The following is a 26,250-nucleotide window of genomic DNA, read 5'->3' on the forward strand; positions in this document are numbered from 1 at the left end:
AGAGAGAGAGGGTGTAAATCACAACATGGACACATACCTAGTGTAAATCACAACATGCACCTGGACACATACCTAGTGGCCAGAGAGAGAGAGAGAGAGAAGGGTGTAAATCCCAACATGCACCTGGACACATACCTAGTGGCCAGAGAGAGAGAGAGAAGGGTGTAAATCACAACATGCACCTGGACACATACCTAGTGGCTAGAGAGAGAGAGAAGGGTGTAAATCACAACATGCACCTGGACACATACCTAGTGGCCAGAGAGAGAGAGAGAGAAGGGTGTAAATCACAAAATGCACCTGGACACATACCTAGTGGCCAGAGAGAGAGAGAGAGAGAGAGAGAGAGAAGGGTGTAAATCACAACATGCACCTGGACACATACCTAGTGGCCAGAGAGAGAGAGAGAAGGGTGTAAATCACAACATGCACCTGGACACATACCTAGTGGCCAGAGAGAGAGAGAAGGGTGGAAAGGAGAGGAAAAGAGAGCGAGTTCACTTTTTATAGTTTTTTTTTTTTAATTATCCATTTCACTTGCTTTGGCGATGTAAACATGTGTTTCCCATGACAACAAAGCCCCTTAAATTGAACTGAGTGAGATTGATTGAGTGAGTGAGAGGAGACAGGAATTCCTCCAGACAGATTCAGGCCAGTGGCTGAAGTCAATAGTACTGGAACACAAACACAAAACAATCCCTTCATTTCTGGACAGAACTTTCAAAATATTTATCCAGAGAACAGTATGAAAATAAATATGATAAAAAAAAATACTATTATCTTACAGTATGTATGAAAGACAGATGCTATTGAAGCCAAGACAAGTGTACAAGAACGGACGCCGATTGAAAAGGCAGTATGACGTTTGTTTTATTGATCATACCATCATCAGCAGAAATATATATGTACATTTGTAAAAAAAAAATAAAAAAAAGATTCCTCCTAACCTTCCAATAGGCCATTTAAAATAAAATGAAATGAGGCGAGGAACATTGATGCAAATATCCATAGTCTGAGTATTCCTCTTTCATCTTCACTAGACCACATTCCAGTACATGGTCAAAACACAGCCCAGATATAATACAAATATATACGTTACCATAACAGGTGGGTAGAAACCTCTTTACTGGAGGATGGGAAGCGAGAGACTAACTCTTCGAGTTTCAGACATGAGACGAGTAACTTACGCCATAACTAGGTTACTTCCTAGGTAGGATGGTTTTCCAACAGACAGTCTTTAGCTAACATCTAAACCCAGTTTCTTGCTGACAAACACAAAACAGATCAATGCATAACTTCAACAGAGTGCTGACTGGAGAGCTGGATGAAAGAGGAATCTCACATTGATATAAATAAATCTCAAGTCAGGATGGAGTCCATTGACCATATCCTGTCGATCAAACATCCCAGAAACAGAAGGAGAGATGCAGAAGTCTTGTATGGCTGATGATGAATATGGAAATGTTCTGTATTGTCGGGAAGACATTATCTCTGAAACAATACAGTCACACAGGACCATACACCCCAACACACGTTCTCATCCATCCATCCATCCTCTCTTCTATCCTCTCATCCATCCATCCATCCTCTCTTCTATCCTCTCATCCATCCATCCATCCTCTCTTCTATCCTCTCATCCATCCATCCTCTCATCCATCCATCCATCCATCCATCCTCTTCTATCCTCTCATCCATCCATCCATCCTCTCTTCTATCCTCTCATCCATCCATCCATCCATCCTCTCTTCTATCCTCCCATCCATCCATCCTCTCTTCTATCCTCTCATCCATCCATCCTCTCTTCTATCCTCTCATCCATCCAAAAACACACACTTCCTCCCTGTTCACTGCTTGGCTTTCTTCAGGATGGTGCCTCATCCGGCATCCATCCTCTCTTCTATTACAGTGGTCTTGGTTCCATCCTGGCGGTGGTCTCATCCATCCATGCTCTCTCATCTCAGACAACCGCTGGCAGGGTCTATCCGTCATCCAGTCCATCCAGCAGGGCGGGCTCCATCCATGGGCCAGGGTCACGGGCACTCGCAGAGTCCCATCGGCAGAGATTACAGTGGTCTTTACTCTTCCTCTTCTGAGCTTCTGGTGAGTGAGGGAGAGAGAGGACTGGTGAGAAAGAGAGGATAGGGAGAACCAGAGAGCGGGAGGAAACGGGAGAGAGAGGGAGGAAATGGGAGAGAGCGGGAACGGGCGGAAACGGGTGAGAGCGGGAGGAAACGGAGAGAGCGGGAGGAAACGGGAGAGAGCGGGAGGAAACGGGAGAGAGCGGAAAGAGAGAGCTGGTGGGAGAAGCAGGAAGAGAGCGGGAGGAAACGGGAGAGAGCGGGAGAACGGGGAGAAACGGGGAGAAGCGGGAGAGAGCGGGAGGGGAGAGAGCGAGAAAGCGGGAGAGAGCGGGAGAACGGGAGAGAGCGGGACAGAGGAGAGAGCGGGAGGAGAAGCGGGAGAGAGCGGGAGGAAACAGGAGAGAGCGGGGGGGAAACAGGAGAGAGCGGGAGAGAAGCGGGAGAGAGCGGGAGACGGGCGAGAGCGGGACAGAGAGCGGGACAGAGGCGGACAGCGGGAGAGAGAGTGCGGGAGAGAGAGCGTGAGGGGGAGCGGGACAGAGAGCGGGACAGAGAGAGAGAGAGCGGGACAGAGAGCGGGACAGAGAGCGGGACAGAGAGAGGGGCGGGACAGAGAGCGGGACAGAGAGAGAGAGCGGGACAGAGAGAGAGAGCGGGACAGAGAGAGAGAGCGGGAGAGAGAGCGGGACAGAGAGCGGGAGCGGGACAGAGAGAGAGAGCGGGACAGAGAGCGGGACAGAGAGAGGGCGGGACAGAGAGAGAGCGGGACAGAGAGAGAGAGCGGGACAGAGAGCGAGAGAGAGAGAGAGAGCGGGACAGAGAGCGGGACAGAGAGAGAGAGCGGGACAGAGAGAGAGAGCGGGACAGAGAGAGAGAGCGGGACAGAGAGCGGGACAGAGAGCGGGAGCGGGACAGAGAGCGGGACAGAGAGCGGGACAGAGAGCGGGACAGAGAGAGAGAGCGGGACAGAGAGAGAGAGCGGGACAGAGAGAGAGAGAGAGAGCGGGACAGAGAGCGAGAGAGAGAGAGCGGGACAGAGAGCGGGACAGAGAGCGGGACAGAGAGCGGGACAGAGAGCGGGACAGAGAGCGGGACAGAGAGCGGGAGCGGGACAGAGAGAGAAAGGGAGAGACTCAGGGGGTATGCTGTGGTGTTGATAGTATCCTAAATGAAATGATAAAATATATAGTCCAGAAAATCCAATTGGCAATACTTAAACTCATCCTTAGCCCTTATTCCCCAATATTTGGAACCAAAGACCGATCACTCCTCTCTCCCTGATCACATCCTCGCTCTCTCACGTTCTCAGAGCCTGGTTCCTCTCTAGGTTTCTTCCTAGGGAGTTTTTTCTAGCCACCGTGCTTCTACACCTGCATTGCTTGCTGTTTGGGGTTTTCGGCTGGGTATCTGTACAGCACTTTGAGATATCAACTGATGTAAGGGATTTATAAATAAATTTGATTTGGCCTAAACATCAGCGCCACAGGTAACTTCCACAAAGCTGTGAACGATCTGAGAGATGAGGCAAGACGACGGGCCTTCAATGCCATTAAAAGGAACATAACATTCAACATACCAGGATCTGGCTAAAAAAATACTTGAATCGGTTATGGAACCCATTGCCCTTCATGGTTGTGAGGTCTGGGGTCCACTCACCAACCAAGAACTCGCAAAATGGGGCAAACACCAAATTGAGACTCTGCATGCAGAATTATGCAAAAATATTGTAAGTCGCTCTGGATAAGAGCGTCTGCTAAATGACTTAAATGTAATGTAAATGTATTTTCCATGTACAAAGTAAAACACCAAATAATGCACGCAGAGCAGAATTAGGCCGATACCCACTAATTATCAAAATCCAGAAAAGAGCCGTTAAATGCTAAAACCAACTAAAAAGAAGCGATTCCCAAACCTTCCATAACAAAGCCCTCACCTACAGAGAGATGAACCTGGAGAAGAGTCCCCTAAGCAAGCTGGTCCTGGAGCTCTGTTCACAAACACACCCTACAGAGAGATGAACCTGGAGAAGAGTCCCCTAAAGCAAGCTGGTCCTGGAGCTCTGTTCACAAACACACCCTACAGAGAGATGAACCTGGAGAAGAGTCCCCTAAGCAAGCTGGTCCTGGGGCTCTGTTCACAAACACACCCTACAGAGAGATTAACCTGGAGAAGAGTCCCCTAAGCAAGCTGGTCCTGGAGCTCTGTTCACAAACACACCCTACAGAGAGATGAACCTGGAGAAGAGTCCCCTAAGCAAGCTGGTCCTGGAGCTCTGTTCACAAACACAAACACACCCCACAGAGCCATCACCTACAGAGAGATGAACCTGGAGAAGAGTCCCCTAAGCAAGCTGGTCCTGGAGCTCTGTTCACAAACACACCCTACAGAGAGATGAACCTGGAGAAGAGTCCCCTAAGCAAGCTGGTCCTGGAGCTCTGTTCACAAACACACCCTACAGAGAGATGAACCTGGAGAAGAGTCCCCTAAGCAAGCTGGTCCTGGGGCTCTGTTCACAAACATAAACACACCCCACAGAGCCATCACCTACAGAGAGATGAACCTGGAGAAGAGTCCCCTAAGCAAGCTGGTCCTGGGGCTCTGTTCACAAACACACCCTACAGAGAGATGAACCTGGAGAAGAGTCCCCTAAGCAAGCTGGTCCTGGGGCTCTGTTCACAAACATAAACACACCCCACAGAGCCATCACCTACAGAGAGATGAACCTGGAGAAGAGTCCCCTAAGCAAGCTGGTCCTGGGGCTCTGTTCACAAACACAAACACACCCCACAGAGCCATCACCTACAGAGAGATTAACCTGGAGAAGAGTCCCCTAAGCAAGCTGGTCCTGGAGCTCTGTTCACAAACACAAACACACCCCACAGAGCCATCACCTACAGAGAGATGAACCTGGAGAAGAGTCCCCTAAGCAAGCTGGTCCTGGGGCTCTGTTCACAAACACAAACACACCCCACAGAGCAACAATTAGACCCAACCAAATCATGAGAAAACAAAAAGATAATTACTTGAAACATTGGAAGGAATTTACAAAAAAAACAGAGCAAACTAGAATGCTATTTGGCCCTAAACAGAGAGAACACAGTGGCAGAATACCTGACCACTGTGACTGACCCAAACTTAAGGAAAGCTTTGACTATGTACAGACTCTGAGCATAGCCTTGCTATTGAGAAAGGCCACCGAAGGAAGACCTGGCTCTCAATAGAAGACAGGCTATGTGCACACTGCCCACAAAATGAGGTGGAAACTGAGCTGCACTTCCTAACCTCCTGACAAATGTATGACCATATTAGAGAGACCCTCAGATTCCAGACCCACAAAGAATTTGAAAACAAATACAATTTTGATAAACTCCCATATCTATTGGGTGAAATTCCACAGTGTGACATCACAGCAGTGTGTGACCTGTTGCCCCGAGAAAAGGGAACCAGTGAAGAACAAACACCATTGTAAATACAACCCATATTTATGTTGATTTATTTTCCCTTTTGACTGTATAAATACATATGACATTTGAAATGTCTTTATTCTTTTGGAACTTCTGTGAGAGTAATGTTTACTGTTCATGTTTTATTTCACATTTGTTTATTATCTATTTAACTTGCTTTGGAAATGTTAACATATGTTTCCCATGTAAATAAAGCTCTTCGAATTGAAATGGAAAGAAATAGTGAAAGGTTGAGAAACGGGAACCAGATAAAACCTTACGTTTTTTTTCTTCTCTCTTTTAGGAAGGTCACACTAAAAATCAGGAAAGATAATGTTTCTATAGTGGGGGAGGGGTTCTCTGTCTATAGTCTGGGGACTGTAACACGACAAAATGTGGAATAAGTCAAGGGGTCTGAATACTTTCTGAAGGCTCTGTAGTTGTGTGTACCTGTCACGGTACTAGCAGCCGTATTGGTTGTGGGAACTGCTGCGTTGGTGGGGTTGCTGCCCTTCTTAGTGGCCGTCACAAACTCAATCTAGGAGAGAGAAGACAAAACACCATCACACCCGTACTGCAGAGGGCTGGGCTGGGTGGTGCTGACGGGCTGTTGTGGTGACACTTAATCTCTTGGCAGGATACTTGAACATAAAGTACAGGCAGTCTGTGGCAACATGCCCCTGACGCACAGACTGATTACAGAACAGCCCTGTCTGTGATTAGTGAAACAGGAGCGCAGTAAACCTATAGCGTTGGAAAAGCTATGTTCTCTGTACAGGTTTAACAGAGATTGAGCATGGGGTTAGAAGGAAGGTTAGTTTTGTTGAGGGGGGGTTGAAAACGTGTGTATTGTAATTTATATTACCTCGGGTGGCCTCTTCAAGGCAACTAAAACGCCTGTGGTCCTCACCTTCGTCTTGTCCTTCTTGGCTTTCTCCAGTTTATCCATCTCTACTTTCTGAGCTTTGGCTGCAGGGAGAGAAGGAAAACTGTTGAGTTGATAGGACTGACTGGCAAGCACACACAGCCTCAGAAACACACAGCCTCAGAAACACACAGCCTCAGAAACACACAGCCTCAGAAACACACAGCCTCAGAAACACACAGCCTCAGAAACACACAGCCTCAGAAACACACAGCCTCAGAAACACACAGCCACACACGACTGGCAAGCGCACACAGCCTCAGAAACACACAGCCTCAGAAACACACAGCCTCAGAAACACACAGCCTCAGAAACACACAGCCACACACGACTGGCAAGCACACACAGCCTCAGAAACACACAGCCTCAGAAACACACAGCCTCAGAAACACACAGCCTCAGAAACACACAGCCTCAGAAACACACAGCCTCAGAAACACACAGCCACACACGACTGGCAAGCGCACACAGCCTCAGAAACACACAGCCTCAGAAACACACAGCCACACACGACTGGCAAGAACACACAGCCTCAGAAACACACAGCCACACACGACTGGCAAGCGCACACAGCCTCAGAAACACACAGCCTCAGAAACACACAGCCTCAGAAACACACAGCCTCAGAAACACACAGCCACACACGACTGGCAAGCGCACAGCCTCAGAAACACACAGCCACACACAGACTGGCAAGCACACAGCCTCAGAAACACACAGCCTCAGAAACACACAGCCACACACGACTGGCAAGCGCACACAGCCTCAGAAACACACAGCCACACACGACTGGCAAGCACACACAGCCTCAGAAACACACAGCCACACACGACTGGCAAGCACACACAGCCTCAGAAACACACAGCCACACACGACTGGCAAGCACACACAGCCTCAGAAACACACAGCCACACACGACTGGCAAGCACACACAGCCTCAGAAACACACAGCCACACACGACTGGCAAGCACACACAGCCTCAGAAACACACAGCCACACACGACTGGCAAGCACACACAGCCTCAGAAACACACAGCCTCAGAAACACACAGCCACACACGACTGGCAAGCGCACACAGCCTCAGAAACACACAGCCTCAGAAACACACAGCCACACACGACTGGCAAGCGCACACAGCCTCAGAAACACACAGCCTCAGAAACACACAGCCTCAGAACACACAGCCTCAGAAACACACAGCCACACACGACTGGCAAGCGCACAGCACACACAGCCTCAGAAACACACAGCCACACACGACTGGCAAGCACACACAGCCTCAGAAACACACAGCCTCAGAAACACACAGCCACACACGACTGGCAAGCGCACACAGCCTCAGAAACACACAGCCTCAGAAACACACAGCCACACACGACTGGCAAGCACACACAGCCTCAGAAACACACAGCCACACACGACTGGCAGAAACACACAGCCTCAGAAACACACAGCCTCAGAAACACACAGCCTCAGAAACACACAGCCACACACGACTGGCAAGCACACACAGCCTCAGAAACACACAGCCTCAGAAACACACAGCCTCAGAAACACACAGCCTCAGAAACACACAGCCACACACGACTGGCAAACACACAGCCTCAGAAACACACAGCCTCAGAAACACACAGCCACACACGACTGGCAAGCGCACACAGCCTCAGAAACACACAGCCTCAGAAACACACAGCCCTCAGAAACACACAGCCTCAGAAACACACAGCCTCAGAAACACACAGCCTCAGCACAAACACACAGCCACACACAGCCACCTCCTTACCCAGTGCCTCATAGTAAGAGTCCTCTGGCCAGCCGTGAGGATCAAACATGTCTTTAGGGTAGTTGGTTCCCAGTTCATCTATGCCACAGAACTGAATGAGTTTCTCATAGATACTGGATAGACACAAAGACATGTCAACAAATGTATCTGGAAAAGCAACGTGTGTATCATCGATAGGATCGTAACTCTAGGAATCTGTGTGTGTGTGTGTGTGTGTGTGTGTGTATGTGTGTGTGTGTGTGTGTGTGTGTGTGTGTGTGTACCTGGGATTCCTGAACTCTTTCTTCCTCTGAATGTGGTTGTTTGTGTCTAAGTCTCCATGTAGATTCTTCTCATACAGCTTCTGGATCTTCACCTGTTGATAGAAAACCAACATATCTAATATGTAAACACAGGAGTTAAAGTTCCTAATACAGGTTCCTAATACCTCAGGGAAATATTTGGTAACCAGGGAGCCGGGCCAGTCAACTGGAGCCTGGGGGGATCAACTATGATAAATTATCATTAAACGGACAAGGTGGAGGATTGGAATGTAATGACACTACTGTATCTACTGAACTGACTCAGAACAGTCAGTTCAACGGAAGTGTTGAAAAGCTCTTCTTCGGAGAGACACGGGTAGTGACGACTGTTCAAAATGATGAGCTTGTACTAAACACAAGACAGACTAAACCCTGGCTCCGCATGGGCCCCGTGTCAAACTGTCCCCTTCCTGTGTGTGTGTGTGTGTGCTGGTGTTAGATAGCCTGAGGTGAGGGATATCCAGATAGTGATTCATCATCACTGATTCACTAGATAGAGGGATGTTAGGGTGTGTTCGCACCCCGAGGCAACACTATACGGTGCTGAACTGTTCACTCAGTCAGTCAGCCACACCCTCACCTGCCCCAACATCTACCCAACAAGAGTTACATTCACTTCACCAAGTTTGGCAGACTTCTCCCGTACGGATCGGGCTAAGATTTGGGGAGGATACGCAAGATCCTAGATCTGTGGATAATGGCAATGTCTACATAGGAACTTATTTCTGAGGAAAACGTCGGACCAGAGTCCGAGAGACGGTCGAGAGAGGAGGATTGTGGACTGTGACAGAGTGTTGACCACTGTGAGATGCCCTGCTGGTGGTTCTCTACATGTTGATGTTATTCTCTCACTGGAGGACTCTGCTCTCCAGCAGAACATTGTGGAACATTGACCAACAACTGCAGAATGCTGCTTGTCTGGCAGCTGGCAATGAACGAAGCTCAGGCATTGGCAGGAGAGGAAATGTACTGCCTGGAAACCCGTGTTTATCTCATACCCAGCCCAATTCCAGTACACCACACACCTGGTCCTTCGCTCACAGCCTCAGAAACACACAGCCACACACGACTGGCCACACACAGCCTCAGAAACCACAGGACCACCCATCTAGAAATGCACACATGACTGTAAGTCGCTGGCAATAACACAGCCTCAGAAACTAAAGCATATATTATTATTATATTACACCTACCTGTCAAGCCTCCAGTACATCACACACCTACCTGTCCTGCCTCCAGTACATCAAAAACACCTCCCTCCAGTACATCAAACACCACACCCCTCAGTACATCAAACACCTACCTGTCCTCCCTCAGTACATCAAACACCATCAAACACCTACCTGTCCTCCCTCCAGTACATCAAACACCTACCTGTCCTCCCTCCAGTACATCAAACACCTACCTGTCCTCCCTCCAGTACATCACACACCTACCTGTCACTCCCTCCAGTACATCACACCACCTACCTGTCCTCCCTCCAGTACATCACAGCCACCTACCTGTCCTCCCTCAGAAACACACAGTACATCAAACACCTACCTGTCCTACCTCCAGTACATCAAACACCACCTGAAACCTCCCTCCAGTACCTCATAACACACCCAGCCATGAGGATCAAACACCTGTCCTCCCCCAGTTACATCACACTGAATGAGTTTCTCCCATCCAGATACTGGATAGACACTAGACATGTCCCTCCACGTGTGTACATCGATAGGACACCTAGGAACCTGTGTGTGTGTCCAGTACATCAAACTCTTTCTTCCTCCTCCCTCCAGTACACCATACACCTACTGGATCTTCACCTGTTGATAGAAAACCAACATATCATGTAAACACAGGAGTTAAAGTTCCCTACAGTACACCACACACCTACCTGTCCTCCCTCCCTCCAGTACACCATACACCTACCGGTCCTCCCTACAGTACACCACACACCTACCTGTCCTCCCTCCCTCCAGTACACCCTACTGTCCTCCTCCAGCAGTCTACTACTTGTTGACAGAGAGCTTACTGGGTCACTGCTAAATTGGAGGGGTTGTAGGCCAGTGTGACAAATGTGCAAGTGATGGTTGTTTAAAACAGGTGACCAGACCCCTTTAGACAAATAGGTATTGCACAGGTATGCAAGAATGATAGCTAGTCATATAGCTCAGCAGTTTAGGTGACTGGTACAGGTAAGTAGGGTTGTGAGTACCTGTAGGTGACTGGTACAGGTAAGTAGGGCTGTGAGTACCTGTAGGTGACTGATACAGGTACGTAGGGCTGTGCGTGGAAGGTGTGGGTACCTGTAGGTGACTGGTAGGTGTGGATACCTCTAGGTGACTGGTACGGGTAAGTAGGGCTGTGAGTACCTGTAGGTGACTGGTACAGGTAAGTAGACCTGTGAGTGGAAGGTGTGGATACCTGTAGGTGACTGGTACAGGTAAGTAGACATGTGAGTGGAAGGTGTGGATACCTGTAGGTGACTGATACAGGTAAGTAGGGCCGTGAGTACCAGTAGGTGACTGATACAGGTAAGTAGGGCCGTGAGTACCTGTAGGTGACTGATACAGGTAAGTAGGGCTGTGAGTACCTGTAGGTGACTGATACAGGTAAGTAGGGCTGTGAGTACCTGTAGGTGACTGATACAGGTAAGTAGGGCTGTGAGTACCTGTAGGTGACTGATACAGGTAAGTAGGGCTGTGAGTACCTGTAGGTGACTGATACAGGTAAGTAGGGCTGTGAGTACCTGTAGGTGACTGATACAGGTAAGTAGGGCTGTGAGTGGAAGGTGACTGATACAGGTAAGTAGGGCTGTGAGTACCTGTAGGTGACTGATACAGGTAAGTAGGGCTGTGAGTACCTGTAGGTGACTGGTACAGGTAAGTAGGGCTGTGAGTGGAAGGTGTGGATACCTGTAGGTGACTGGTACAGGTAAGTAGACCATGTGAGTGGAAGGTGTGGATACCTGTAGGTGACTGATACAGGTAAGTAGGGCTGTGAGTACCTGTAGGTGACTGATACAGGTAAGTAGGGCTGTGAGTACCTGTAGGTGACTGATACAGGTAAGTAGGGCTGTGAGTACCTGTAGGTGACTGATACAGGTAAGTAGGGCTGTGAGTACCTGTAGGTGACTGATACAGGTAAGTAGGGCTGTGAGTACCTGTAGGTGACTGATACAGGTAAGTAGGGCTGTGAGTACCTGTAGGTGACTGATACAGGTAAGTAGGGCTGTGAGTACCTGTAGGTGACTGATACAGGTAAGTAGGGCTGTGAGTACCTGTAGGTGACTGATACAGGTAAGTAGGGCTGTGAGTACCTGTAGGTGACTGATACAGGTAAGTAGGGCTGTGAGTACCTGTAGGTGACTGATACAGGTAAGTAGGGCTGTGAGTACCTGTAGGTGACTGATACAGGTAAGTACGGCTGTGAGTACCTGTAGGTGACTGATACAGGTAAGTAGGGCTGTGAGTACCTGTAGGTGACTGATACAGGTAAGTAGGGCTGTGAGTACCTGTAGGTGACTGGAGCAGCGTCCTGGTGGTTCAGGGGGGATCCGGATCTTGTCAGGTGACATGTTCCTCACTTTCTCTGAGAACAGAGCTGGGGCAGAAACACAGAATAATAACCAATCAGAAGAGCAGACTATAGACAGTCTAGTAGCTACATTCTTTAGAGGTGAACCCAGAAATCATGTCTGTAAAACGAGTGTGTTGAATCAACTTGTTCAACAGAATTCTGAATTGAAGGTTGTTCTGCATGCGTGTGAGGTGTTCAGGACCATCTGGTCCTGGTATGAAACCTAGTTACCACACCCAGTCAGGGAGGGTATGTTGGGGCTTGTGTAGAGAAGAGAGGATGCCCTTTTTTCAAACTCTTCCCTCCTTTCTCTCCTCTTTCTTTCTTTCTTTCTTTCTTTCTCTCTCTGACTCCAGGCCAAGCATCCTTCAGTCTTAAGTCTCATCAGTGGGAGAGCACTTTACAGTCACTCAGCACTGTCAATCTATCACAGGCTTTAAATGGTTGAGCAAAAATGTGTGTAAACTTTGCGTGTGAGAACAGATAAGTAAGGTACAAGACTGAGCGTGAATTTAGATGAAAACATTTCTATCAGTTAAACGTCTAGGACCACGACACCGCAGACGTTCTCCTTTAGCCTGTATCGTAGGTCACATACACTATGGTGTGTAGGCAACAAGTTCCTCTATGTACCCAACACATTCCAGGCTCCCTCCCCCTCCCCTCAATCTCTTTACTCTCTTCTTTATTTTCAAACTTCTCTCTCGTCTTGTTTGATGCTAAGGTGGAAACAAAAGCAAAACCCCGAACCCTCACACTACCCTGCTTGACCTACCCTCTCTCCCTCCTCTCTCCTCCCCACAGCATCCTGCCTTGTCTGTAGGTGAGAGGGGTATGACAAACCCCTATAGGGAGGGGTAGGGCATTACCCTCTCCTCTCCCCCTCCTCTCTCCTCCCCACCACATCCTGCCTTGTCTGTAGGTGAGAGGGGTATGACAAACCCCTATAGGGAGGGGTAGGGCGTTACCCTCTCCTCTCCCCCTCCTCCCCACCACATCCTGCCTTGTCTGCAGGTGAGAGGGGTATGACAAACCCCTATAGGGAGGGGAAGGGCGTTACCCTCTCCTCTCTCCCTCCTCTCTCCTCCCCACCGCATCCTGCCTTGTCTGTAGGTGAGAGGGGTATGACAAACCCCTATAGGGAGGGGAAGGGCGTTACCCTCTCCTCTCTCCCTCCTCTCTCCTCCCCACCGCATCCTGCCTTGTCTGTAGGTGAGAGGGGTATGACAAACCCCTATAGGGAGGGGAAGGGCGTTACCCTCTCCTACTGGCTAACTGCACCAACAGGACTGTGCACACGACACACACACACACACACACACAAACACACACACACAAACACACACACACGAGTAAACAGACAGAAGCCATTACAGAGTCATGATGTACTCAGTAACAACAACACACTAAACACAAATATGCACTTGGCTGCAAGCACACTAATGAGCAGTAGAAAATACCATACTGAGTCAGACGAGTCATACGCCCTAGCATGCTTTACATGAACACAGTGTGTGTGAGGTAACAGGAAAATAGCAGACAGCGGTCTGAATCACACCTCTCTAAACCACAAGAGGTCCCATCCCAATATGATCAACTCTGACTAGGCCTACCTCAAGCTAGAGGTGTTCACAGATCCCATTTTTGGGGGAAAATCAATACCCAGGTGCAGAATTGTTTTGGCGATTCGGATTTCAGGTGGAACAAATCCGACCCAAAATATGTCAGAGATGACGGATGGATCCGAAAATGGGGGGCGAAAGTTGGACTCCACACTGCCCTTTCCCACCTGGACAAAAGGAACACCTATGTGAGAATGTTATTCATTGACTATAGCTCAGAGTTCAATACCAAAGTACCCACAAAGCTCATCACTAAGCTAAGGATCCTGGGACTAAACACCTCCCTCTGCAACTGGATCCTGGACTTCCTTTTTATTTGTATTTTACCCCTTTTTCTCCCCAATTTCATGGTGTCCAATTGTTAGTAGCTACTATCTTGTCTCATCGCTACAACTCCCGTACTGGCTCGGGAGAGACGAAGGTTGAAAGTAATGCGTCCTCCGATACACAACCCAACCAAGCCGCACTGCTTCTTAACACAGCACCATCCAACCCGGAAGCCAGCCGCACCAATGTGTCGGAGGAAACACCGTGCACCTGGCAACATTTGTTACCATTTGTTGCGCCCGGCCCGCCACAGGAGTCACTGGTGCGCGATGAGACAAGGATTTCCCTACTGGCCAAACCCTCCCTAACCTGGACGACGCTAGGCCAATTGTGCGTCGCCCCACGGACCTCCCCGTCGCGGCCGGTTACGACAGAGCCTGGGCGCGAACCCAGAGTCTCTGGTGGCACAGCTGGTGCTGCAGTACAGCGCCCTTAACCACTGCGCCACCCGGGAGGCCCGGATCCTGGACTTTCTGACGGGCCGTCCCCAGGCGGTGAGGGTAGGTAGCAACACATCTGCCATGCTGATCCTCAAAACTGGAGCCACTCAGGGATGTGTGCTCAGTCCCCACCTGTACTCCCCGTTCACCCACGACTGCGTGGCCAGAGACGACTCCAACACCATCATTAAGTTAGCTAACAACACAACAGTGGTAGGCCTGATCACCGACAACAACGAGACAGACAGCCTATAGGGAAGAGGTCAGAAAACTGGCCGGGTGGTGCCAGAATAACAACCTCTCCCTCAACATAACCAAGACTAAGGAGATGATTGTGGACTACAGGAAAAGGAGGCCCGAGCACGCCCCCATTCTCATCGATGGGGCTGTAATGGAGCAGGTTGAGAGCTTCAAGTTCCTTGGTGTCAACATTACCAAAAAACTAGAATGGTCCAAACACACCAAGACAGTCGTGAAGAGGGCACGACAAAGCCTATTCCCCCTCAGGAAACTAAAAATATTTGGCATGGTTCCTGAGATCCTCAAAAGGTTCTACAGCTGCAACATTGAGAGCATCCTGACTGGTTCTATCACTGCCTGGTACGACAACTGCTCGGCTTCCGACCACAAGGCACTACAGAGGGTAGTGCGTAAGGCTCAGTACATCAATGGGGCTAAACTGCCTGCCATACAGGACCTCTACACCAGGCGGTGTCAGAGGAAGGCCCTAAAAATTGTCAAAGACCCCAGCCACCCCAGTCATAGACTGTTCTCTCTACTACCGCATGGTATGCGGTACCGGAGCGCCAAGTCTAGGACAATAAGGCTTCTCAACAGTTTTTACCCCCAAGCCATAAGACTCCTGAATAGGTAATCAAATGGCTACCCAGACTATTTGCATTGTGTGGCCCCCCCAACTTCTCTTTTACGCTGCTGCTACTCTCTGTTTATCTTATATGCATAGTCACTTTAACTATACATTCATGTACATGCTACTTCAATTAGCCCGATCAACCGGTGCCCCCGCACATTGGCTAACAGGGTTATCTGCATTGTGTCCCGCCACCCCCTCTTTTATGCTACTGCTACTCTCTGTTCATCATATATGCATAGTCACTTTAACCATACCTACATGTACATACTACCTCAATTAGCCCGTCTAACCGGTGCCTGTATATAGCCCCTCTACTGTATATAGCCTCTACTGTATATAGCCTCTACTGTATATAGCCTCTACTGTATATAGCCTCTACTGTATATAGCCTCTACTGTATATAGCCTCTACTGTATATAGCCTCTACTGTATATAGCCTCTACTGTATATAGCCTCTACTGTATATAGCCTCTACTGTATATAGCCTCTACTGTATATAGCCTCTACTGTATATAGCCTCTACTGTATATAGCCCCTCTACTGTATATAGCCTCTACTGTATATAGCCTCTACTGTATATAGCCTCTACTGTATTTACTGTTGTTTTTATTTCTTTACTTATCTATTATTCACCTGATACCTATTTTTTTAACATAGAAATTGCACTGTTGTTTTGAGCCTGTAAGTAAGGATTTCACTGTTAGGTCTACACTAGTTGTATTCGGCACAGGTGACAAACAAACTTTGATTTGAACTTAGTTATAGGTAGGCATTCAGACCTCTCCAAATGGTCAAACATAACTATCATACACATCCATCCTCTCTCCCATAAAGTAGAGTTTGGGCGTGACACAGGAGATTAGTGTTGTATTACATCATGTGTGTGAAATTTGGCACCTGGATGTGGGGTCGTACCTGTGTACCTCTGACACATATATACACACACTATAAGAGACAGTGACACACACACACACACACAGTAGAGGGAGTGATAGGTAGCAGGGGTTGGAACCGGTTCAGGGAACAGAACAATAACACATTTTCCAAGGAACAGAATCAAAACCTGGAACGAAAGTGATCTATAATGTTCCCGGAAAAGTTATTTGAAAAGCATGGGAATCGGTTAACATTATTTTAAGTTCTGGGCTTATTTTTCCCCCAGTCCCACAAAAACAACGCAACAAAGCGCCTATGCAAAGCCCTCCCTCTGTCAATCAGAAACTTCTTCCAGAGTCTGCCTGCCAGCTGGAAATCTTTGCCAAGTGTGTGTGTAGGACACCTGCCCCTCTCTGGTCCAATGTTAAGCCAACTCTGAAGTTCAAAGACATTCAAAAGTTCCTTCATAGAAGCTGCTCCTCCGTATATATAATTCTGTGGGCCTATTTCAGATAATGCACGTCATCACAAGATGCCAAGCCACCTCCTCTCTCCCAACCCGCAAAATGTCAGTTTCATCTCACACCCAATACTTGTCCTTCCATCACGCATGTAAACAACTCACTGATCTGTAGCTTGCCTGTTCCATAGCAAGCTGCTCTATTGGTGAAGTAATTTAACGATTGGAAAATTATTGGTACTACTGTTTAATGGCCTAATAAAGCAGTGTGTTCTTTCCTGCTCTGAACACACAAACACAAACACACACACACACACACACACACACACACACACACACACACACACACACACACACACACAATGAACAATTATAACAAATGATCAAAACACATGTAGCCTAGACCCTATTTTACATCATCTAAGGTATTTGTGTTGTGATCGCCATCAGTTGAGACAATCTTGAATACAGGGTGGGTGTCATGTTTAGGCTGATAAATGTACAAAAATTGAAAAAAACTTCTACTTTCAAAAAAGGTACCACAAAAATGGTTGGAGGGCCACACATCAGAGAATGTTGACTTGAAAAGGAAATATCTGTTGTTTTAAAAATGATACTGTCAATCCTCCATAGGAAATCTATTGAAATCATAGACATATAGATAATAGAATAGACATGACCATTTAAGTTGACATTTGACAGTGGGTGGACTGGGTGCCATCTTTGTGGTAGTAAATGTACCAGCTAAATCGTGCGACAGTAACTATGTGAGCTTATTACAGTATTATAGACACCTTGTCCTGGGATTTCCTATGATCTTCTATTTAGAAAAAACCCTTACCGTCTTACGACTCTTGTGTTACATGTGAGTGCACACGAGAGTCTCAGCTTCCAAATAGCTATCAATAGTTTGTAGCTCAAATCATTCAGACTTTGCAGACGTTTTTGTAAAAAAATAAAGAAAAGACCCAGCCCTGGGACCCTTCGGGATCCGCCCTCGTCTCAAACACCACTGGAGCTTAACCTCTGTTAATCACACATACTAATAGTTGGTATCTAAGGATGCAGAAGAAATAGGCAAATACAATGGTACAATCCAGAAGTCTGTAGCTCAAACACGGGGTGGCAGGGTAGCCTAGTGGTTAGAGCGCTGGACTAGTAACCCAAAAGGTTGCTGGATCGAATCCCGAGCTGACAAGGTAAAAATCTGTCGTTCTGCCCCTGAACAAGGCAGTTAACCCACTGTTCCTAGGCCGTCATTGAAAATAAGAATTTGTTCTTAAAACCTCTTAGAGCTCGGGACTATTTTTTCAACATTTTGTTAAAAATCGCGCAAAATTTCAAAGTCCTGCTACTCATGCCAGGAATATAGTATATGCATATGATTAGTATGTGTGGATAGAAAACACTCTGACGTTTCTAAAACTGGTTAAACCATGTCTGTGACTACAACAGGACGTGTTTAACATGGGAACTCCAAGGAAAACTGTTCACCCCCCAAAAAAAAGATCAATCCGCCAGTTGGCTGTATTGTCTATGGCCCTGCGAAAATATATACCTCTCAGTTTACAAGTCCTACTGCTTCCACACGATGTCACCAGTCTTGGCAATTTCCTTAACGTTGTTCCTTGGTCAAACGAAGAAGAGACACTTGATTTATTCCGGTCCACGACAGGAAGTTTTGGAAGAGAGAATTATGGACCCTCATTTCAAGACGTGGAGCTATTGAATACACATCGCCCCGCGATCAATTTGATCGATTATTAATGTTTACCTAAAGTTGGATTACAAATGTATTTTGAAGTGTTTTGTCAAAGTTTATAGGCAACTTTGTTAATTTTTAAAAATGACGTTGCGTTATGTAAAGAAGTTTTTTCCTGGATCAGACGGGCTACATAAATGGACATTTTGGTTATACATGGACAGATTTAAATCGGGAAAAAGACCCAATTGTGATGTTTATGGGACATATAGGAGTGCCAACAAAGAAGCTCGTCAAAGGAAATGAATGTTTTATATTTTATTTATTTCTCTTGTGCAGCGCCGGTTATGCTAATTATTTTGTTTACGTCCCCTTCAGGTATTTTGGGGTGTTGCATGCTATCAGATAATATCTTCTCATGCTTTCGCCGAAAAGCATTTTAAAAATCTGACTTGTTGGCTACATTCACAACGTGTGTAGCTTTAATTCAGTACCTTGCATGTGTGTTTTAATGAAAGTTTGCGTTTTAGCGAGTACTATTAGCATTTGGCGTTGCACATTTCCATTTCCTGTTGGCTAGGGGGGGGACGCAGACGTCTCACTTATCCCTAAGAGGTGATTAACTGACTTTAAATAAAGGTCAAAAAATTATAATAATACATTTAAAAACACGCAATGTTTAAAATGAGTGGGACTGGTTGGGTTAAGAGCATGTTGTGTCTCAACCAATGACGGGCACAACTCAAAGACATCAGATAGAAAATAGGGTCTAGGCTATAATATAATAATATATGCCATTTAGCAGACGCTTTTATCCAAAGCGACTTACAGTCATGTGTGCATACATTCTACGTATGGGTGATCCCGGGAATCGAACCCACTACCCTGGCGTTACAAGCGCCATGCTCTACCAACTGTGCTACGGAAGGACCACCAGGCTACAACATATGCCAACATTTAAAAAAATCTTTACAGGTTTTAGATAATTGACGTTAAAGGTAAAAAATGTATTTAAAAAATGTATTTTAAAAAAGATGGAAATGATAAAATAGACAACCTTGTTGGTAAGCTTTTAAATGATATCAAACACAACTATTATATTCCAGAGATGAAGACATGGAAGTCTCGTGGTATGGTGGAGTATGCAAAATGGGTCACCTCTGAGCACCTTTATCTCCTCAATGTTATGGCATAAAAGTCCCCTTTCTGACCACTTCTTCCATGGGCAGATATGTACGGCACAGTTTGGTTTAAAATCAAAAAGCGATGCTGTCAAAATTATTGAATTCAAATGGTTTTACCCTATGACTCGTTTACAAGCTGAATTACCCAGTCTGAAGACAAAGACTTACTGAACTCCCATCCACATCAGTTACTCATTAAGTCAAACCAAAAGCATGGTTTGGGCATCTAATGTTCAATTGCCACAATATAAATAAATATTTAACACCAAGTTTGTATTGTATCTGTCTGTATCTCAAACACGGTTTGTCTGTGTGTGTGTGTATATATACACTCACCGACCAGCTCATTGGGGTCTCTCCTCTCTGCCTCTGGGATCTCCTGAAGAAAACATACAAAGGGGGGTTCACATCACTCACAGAACCACGGACTCTCCCACTACTGTATTTATTTATTTTGCTCCTTTGCACCCCATTATTTCTATCTCTACTTTGCACATTCTTCCACTGCAAATCTACCATTCCAGTGTTTTACTTGCTATATTGTATTTACTTCACCACCATTGCCTTTACCTCCTTTATCTCACCTCATTTGCTCACATCGTATATAGACTTGTTTATACTGTATTATTGACTGTTTGTTTTACTCCATGTGTAACTCTGTGTTGTTGTTTGTGTCGAACTGCTTTGCTTTATCTTGGCCAGGTCGCAGTTGTAAATGAGAACTTGTTCTAGACTTGCCAACCTGGTTAAATAAGAAATTAATTAATTAATCACCTTCATAAATCCATTCTATTATTATTGTTATTTGACACACAAATTAGTCTAACACAGATATGTAATTTCCTCAGTTCAATCTAATCAAAGCCATTGCATATGCAGTGTGGATAGGAGAACGTAGTGGCTAGATAAATCAACGCTTGTGCAACAAACAAACTATTACCAGTAAGTTTTGGCTGAGAGTTGAAGATGTGTTTGAACAAACTGCTAAGCGTTTAACTCCCTTAAGATTACCAGTAAGCAATGTGCAACAGTCACACAAGAGCCTACAGCTAGATACATCTCCCTTACAGGAACTAGCTTCATCTAAACCACTAGACGACTTGTAAGATCCAATAGGAAGGACGTAGCAGTGGAATATGACTGGGCGCACAGTTACGGAGTTCGGCCCTTAGGACAAAGTGGGGGCCAATGGTGTGGCTGACAAGACATTACTCATAATAGTGGGTCTCAGCACTGAGGCAACAGTAGCTACATACAGGACCAAATCAGAAGACACAGAGTAGACAAGGTGTCGGTAGTGAAAACACATTACGGATTTAGTCTTTGTCAGGTTCTGGATCGGTTTACCACAACTCAAGCCCTCCCTCTGACATAAAGATAACATACCTCACCAGTCCCCCCCCCCCTCCTTCCTTTGTTATGAAATGCTACAATTCTGCAGACAAATTGCATCCAGGGCCTGATCATAGGCCCCTCGTAGCATAGCCAATTGTCAGACACACACATAATGCTATGTTATTAAAGTGGCCCTGTAATGATTCTGTTTGAGTAGCACCTAGCCCTCCATCTAATTGGCGTAATAAACAAATCCTCATGAATAGCCATCATTTTAAGTTTGATATATCAGGTTTTCTATCAGTTGTTTTTCTCCAGGATGCCCACAAGCCTCACAGGACTAGTCTGAAGGTGCCCGGTATCAGTTTTAAACAATGAATGGAAGTACAGTATATATGGAGATAGTTTAGAGATAAACATAAGGGGTTGAATTCATGTTTAAAAAAATATATATACAAATAGTTTCCTGACCCTTCTTATATCTCTCAGATATAGAACAGACACTTCAGGACTTTAGATGTTTTTGTTTGATGGAGTGAAACGGTTATTCAATGCATTTGTATGGGATAATAGCAGTAAGGCCAAATTCAATGTTTCATCAAATCATTTTTTGATAACAACATTTTTTTAAAATAATAATTTAAGTACTTCAAATTCAAAATCAAATAGCGAAATTATCCTTGGTTTGACCTTCTTAGAATAATTTCATATGTTAGATTAGTAGAACTGTTGAGGGCTAAAACCAGTAGATATTGATAGCAGTAGCTTGACAGCAACGCTTGTGACTTCAAGTATCGGCCAATAAAGACAAATCATACAATAGAGCAACAGTTCCCCCTAGTGGCACATACAGGGAATTTTAACAATCTTCACCTCTTTGCACCACACAGATAATATTGATTATTATTAACCTTTGTTTAAGATGGCATGTCAGTTAAGAACAAATTCTTATTTACAATGACGGCCTACCTCGGCCTCCCCTAACCCGCCACCCTATGGGACTCCCGATCACGGCCGGTCGTGATACAGCCCAGGATCGAACCAGGGTCTGCAGTGATGCCTCTTAATATAATATAATAATATATGCCATTTAGCAGACGCTTTTATCCAAAGCGACTTACAGTCATGTGTGCATACATTCTACGTATGGGTGGTCCCGGGGATCGAACCCACTACCCTGGCGTTACAAGCGCCATGCTCTACCAACTGAGCTACAGAAGGACCACACAGATGCAGTGACTTAGACCACTACCCCCTAACAAACATTAAATACCTTATAATCATCGGTGTCTCCCCCCTCATCTGACTCATCCATTTCCTACAAAGACAAGAATGCAAAGCGTTAACATCCCTGAGTGACCAAACACACAGTGAGAAATACCTCTAGCAGAGTGCTGCGTGAAAAAGACTAACTAAGTTGAAAAGAGAACCGACAGAGTTACGGGAGCTCTCCCCGCTGTCCTCGTCTCCAGATGCCTTGTCGTCGCCATCCTCAATCCGGCTAATGTCGTCCACCCCATAGGCAGCTGACACCAGACCTACTCCATGGCTCTCTGCAGAATATCAAAGAGCTTGGTTATCAGGTTGGAAACGTGACAGCATTCAGGGTTCCTGACCCAATAGCAAGCTAGCTTGCTGAGATTAGGTCGGCCTCTACCTCATTGACATTTTGTATAGGCAGTAAATTGAATAAACTGTCATTTGAATTTACTCTACTGGTTGTCAAATTGGTTGGTTCTTAAGTCATTGGAAATTTTAGACAAAAACATACCCTAGCTGGATGAGCCGCAATTCAAACTGAGCTGATTGAATTCCAGATGTCGAGCCAAATCAGGGATGCGCTCAGGAGTGCCGACCGAGTCCCTGCGTGCGTTTTTGGTGGCATGCTCAGAGGAAAACAGTACTATAAAGAAACGTGCATTTTTATGTGCTAACAATGTTTGGATCAACTTACACCTGCAAGTCCTCCTTTTCTTCTATGAACGCAGGAAACCGGCTTTCACAAGTCAGACTTCCTGCGCATCCATCCACACGATCGTGTGCAGCTCTACGTTTCAGCACCACAAAATGCTCTGCTGCCTGCTTTATTAGTTGACTGTCTCCCGTATTCTCTCTCCTCATGAATGAAGTTCAAATGTCACTTTTGCATTATTCGGTAGAGTAACTTGCTTCTTGGGACATCGCATTTGGGACTTTTTGCATGTCGTAAAAAAAAATATGAAATCAATCTAATAATTTGGGGGGACCAAAATATTTGGCCAGCCAGCCGCCAGTTGAGGAACCCTGATCTATACAATAGACCATAATTGGCCCAATAGTTGGCACCATCGCATGAGCCTGAGGCCACAGACTGACCAAACCCGTGTTTGTAAAAATGAATTCGAAAAGGTACTAATAAGTCATTTTTCGTTTAATTTGTATTTAATTCTAAGTCACAGCCTATACGGGCAATTTATAGACTATAATGATTTAACACAACGGAATGTTTAAATGCTGAGCGCTTTATGTCCCAACCAACCCATTGCGTATCACTCGCAAATGCTTAACAATTTATTTCTTCGTAGGCTATAACCTTGAAATAATATACACTAAATAATTCATTTTCGTTCCTTCTTAGGCTTCCTGTCTGGCTCCTGACCTATTTAGAGTGTTTATATGCCGTTTAATTATGACATGCAGCCTATTTGAAATTATGTGCGCTTCTTACATTCACATGTTCATGTTTATTCAAATACTTTTCATTCAAATCCATATGGTTTGGTTTCAAAACTTTAAAAAACCAAATGGTAGGTCCAGGTGGTCACACATGTAGATGGGTGCTGGAGCGGTGCGCAAGCACTGCTCCATGGGCGATGTGCGGGATTTCTAAACGCTCAACTCCGCTCACATGCTCTGATATCCGTAGCTAAAGTACATATCTACCTGTTTCTTCGGTTTCTGGGTTGGAATCTGGCTCAGAGTCGTCGCCATACTCCGCCAAAGAAGAGAGAAGTACACTATTTTTGCTGCTCGCCATTTCTCCACTGGTCGCATAACAATGACGTCACGTTTTCTTCTTTAGGATTTGGTTTGCAGATCGCATCCAACTTTTAGGTACATACACCGTCACCTACTGTACTGGAGTGTGAGGCCATTCACAGCCTACCTACGAAAGGAAAAGGAAAATGACCCTGCCAACTATTAGCCCTCACAAAATGATAACAAAAACCACACCACCACATTCCAATATTTAACCCTATCTAATCTTGACATGACACTACCACTCAACACCCTCTGCAACTGTTCTGCAGTAAATCCTTGCAATTTTTGTATTGACTTGGTGTTGCCTATCTTGGTCAGGATGCTCTTGAAAAATACATTTTAAATCTCAATGAGCCCTTCCTGGTTAAATAAAAATAAATAAAAATAAATCCCAAGTACTTCTCTGCAGCTGCCACCACAACATCTATCCTCTGTGATTTTACGTTCCATTCCAGCTGTATAATTGACCACCGTGGTCATGAACGCCAACAAACCAACCTTACTGAAGCACATGCTAATCCTATCCCTCTACTCCCAGGGATCTTCTTAGGATCCCTCACCCTGGACCCATCTTCTTCAACTACTCTCTTCACTGCCTCAGCACAGGACACCTTCTGCACTACTGTGATCCTGGTAACCTCAACCTGTCTTTCTCTCACCGGACACATCTGATCTCCAGCACCATTGATACCCCCACAGTTTACACACACACCTTTTTACAACAATACTACACATTACTTTGTCTCATGTCCTCCTGCACACTTATCACATCTAGGAATCTCCCTCCTACACTGCTGCCACAAGACCATAAGCTTGACACCTAAAACACCGTAATGGGTTTGGGACAAAAGCTCTAACGGACACATCCTAACTTGACTTTCTCTGGTAAAAACTCTGCATCAATAGTACCGTGTCTTCTCTGTTTCACCACGCTCTACACTCGGTCTGCGTCACATCAAATGACAGGCGTCACAGACACCGGGAATCTTCAACTTCAGTTGACCCTCATCAACACTTAACGCCACACCAGTTATCACTCCTTTCAAAGGCGCCCTGCTCCAGAGAGGAAAGCATGTCACAGTCCCCAGACCCGTGGTGCAGACGGCACGCTCCCCCTTGACGGCGGAGACACGAGAAAGTCACTTTCACCAACCCAACATTCCCCAACCTCTTCTCCACCCAACCTGATACCACATATGGGTCAGCCAGAAGGCAAGGATCCAAAATCTCACTCCTACTGGGCAAAAAAACACAATCGTGTCAAGGCTTAAACTCTGTGTTCTTTACCGCACCTGACACTCATGTTCGATTTCCTTCTGCAGAACTCTATATTTACTCTTAATATGTTCCACTTTCCTCCTTGTTTTTCTCTCCTGCCCGCTCCTTCTTTCCATCCTCAATGACTCCATCTCCAAGTCCATTCTGACACACCCGCCATCTTGTGACCCATTCTGGCTCTGCTATACAAGACGACGTCCCTCTCAGCATCGCTAATGATATGCGCATGCATATAGTTTTTTATTGAAAGGATTCATTTAAAGTTTCAACATTTAATTATAATCAAACAGCACATTTTCATAATCAAATACGCAAATCAATTTATGAACGTTATTATCTTGACTTGGATCGAATGACTAGCCAATTCAGACATTCCTCAGAGTGTTTGTTTAAATGATGGTCCCATTAATAATGCTTGGGGCTGGAAGCTTTTTTTGTCTTTTCTTTTGGAAAAGTCATCGTAGACGTAGGGGGTAGAGAAAATATAAATTCTCGTAGATCAGTCATGGAGAGTGGGACCCACTTCTCTAAAGCACCCCCTTCTTCATCCTCCTCTTCCCCCCTCCAGGTGAGCAGCAACAGCCATATATTAGAGCGAAGACCACCAGGGCCAGGATCATCAGCAGGAACAGCCCTATGACCACAATGCCACCCAACGCCCAGGGCTCCATCTGCAGGCGCTGCACAGCCCACTGGACCCAGTCCTCTGGTGACCCTGCCGGGTCAGGGCGGTCTGGAACACTACAGTGGGAGTGGAAAGTCAGAGGTAGGGGTCAGATGAAAGGGGTCAGGTATAGGGGTCAGAGGACGGGGTCAGTGATAGGGGTCAGGAAGTAAAGTGGGGTACAAAGTTGTTTTGTTGTATTTTTAGTTGAAATGATCCATTTAGAAGTGTTTGACCAGCTCTTTCATAGAACAACAAATGACAGTTTTAAAGATACACAACTTTTCCTTTTTCCTTTAATTCCACCGATGTTTGTTTCACATTGTAACCTGCTGGCAGCTTTCCTTCATGTTACAGATCTATTCAT

The 26,250-nt window shown here is 46.0% G+C and overlaps 1 protein-coding gene and 2 long non-coding RNA genes across 5 annotated transcripts; all 3 read right to left on the reverse strand.

Moving 5' to 3' along the window:
• Window positions 1-1,978: 1,978 nt before the first annotated feature.
• On the reverse strand, window positions 1,979-24,145 carry LOC118368699 (SAP30-binding protein-like). Its single transcript, XM_052485880.1, has 10 exons — window positions 23,843-24,145; window positions 22,355-22,473; window positions 22,194-22,238; window positions 19,922-19,964; window positions 12,036-12,124; window positions 8,498-8,589; window positions 8,235-8,347; window positions 6,435-6,493; window positions 5,975-6,062; window positions 1,979-2,097 (listed from the first exon to the last, which is right to left on the reverse strand). Exons 1-10 carry the CDS (start codon window positions 23,934-23,936, stop codon window positions 1,979-1,981), a joined length of 861 nt encoding a protein of 286 aa, XP_052341840.1. The 5' UTR covers window positions 23,937-24,145.
• On the reverse strand, window positions 2,852-5,968 carry LOC127915040 (uncharacterized). 3 transcript variants are annotated; one of them, XR_008090005.1, is made up of 3 exons: window positions 4,973-5,968; window positions 4,626-4,696; window positions 2,852-4,533 (listed from the first exon to the last, which is right to left on the reverse strand). It is a non-coding gene; the product is annotated as an uncharacterized LOC127915040 (long non-coding RNA). The 3 variants fall into 3 exon arrangements; XR_008090006.1 differs by having other exon boundaries at window positions 2,852-4,462; window positions 4,626-4,712; window positions 4,897-5,968; XR_008090004.1 differs by having other exon boundaries at window positions 4,626-4,712; window positions 4,897-5,968.
• On the reverse strand, window positions 10,425-11,408 carry LOC127915042 (uncharacterized). Its single transcript, XR_008090007.1, has 3 exons — window positions 11,385-11,408; window positions 10,776-10,854; window positions 10,425-10,736 (listed from the first exon to the last, which is right to left on the reverse strand). It is a non-coding gene; the product is annotated as an uncharacterized LOC127915042 (long non-coding RNA).
• Window positions 24,146-26,250: the final 2,105 nt, after the last annotated feature.

Source organism: Oncorhynchus keta, chromosome 3 (assembly GCF_023373465.1).
Source record: "Oncorhynchus keta strain PuntledgeMale-10-30-2019 chromosome 3, Oket_V2, whole genome shotgun sequence".
In the NCBI taxonomy this organism is placed as follows: Eukaryota; Metazoa; Chordata; class Actinopteri; order Salmoniformes; family Salmonidae; genus Oncorhynchus; species Oncorhynchus keta.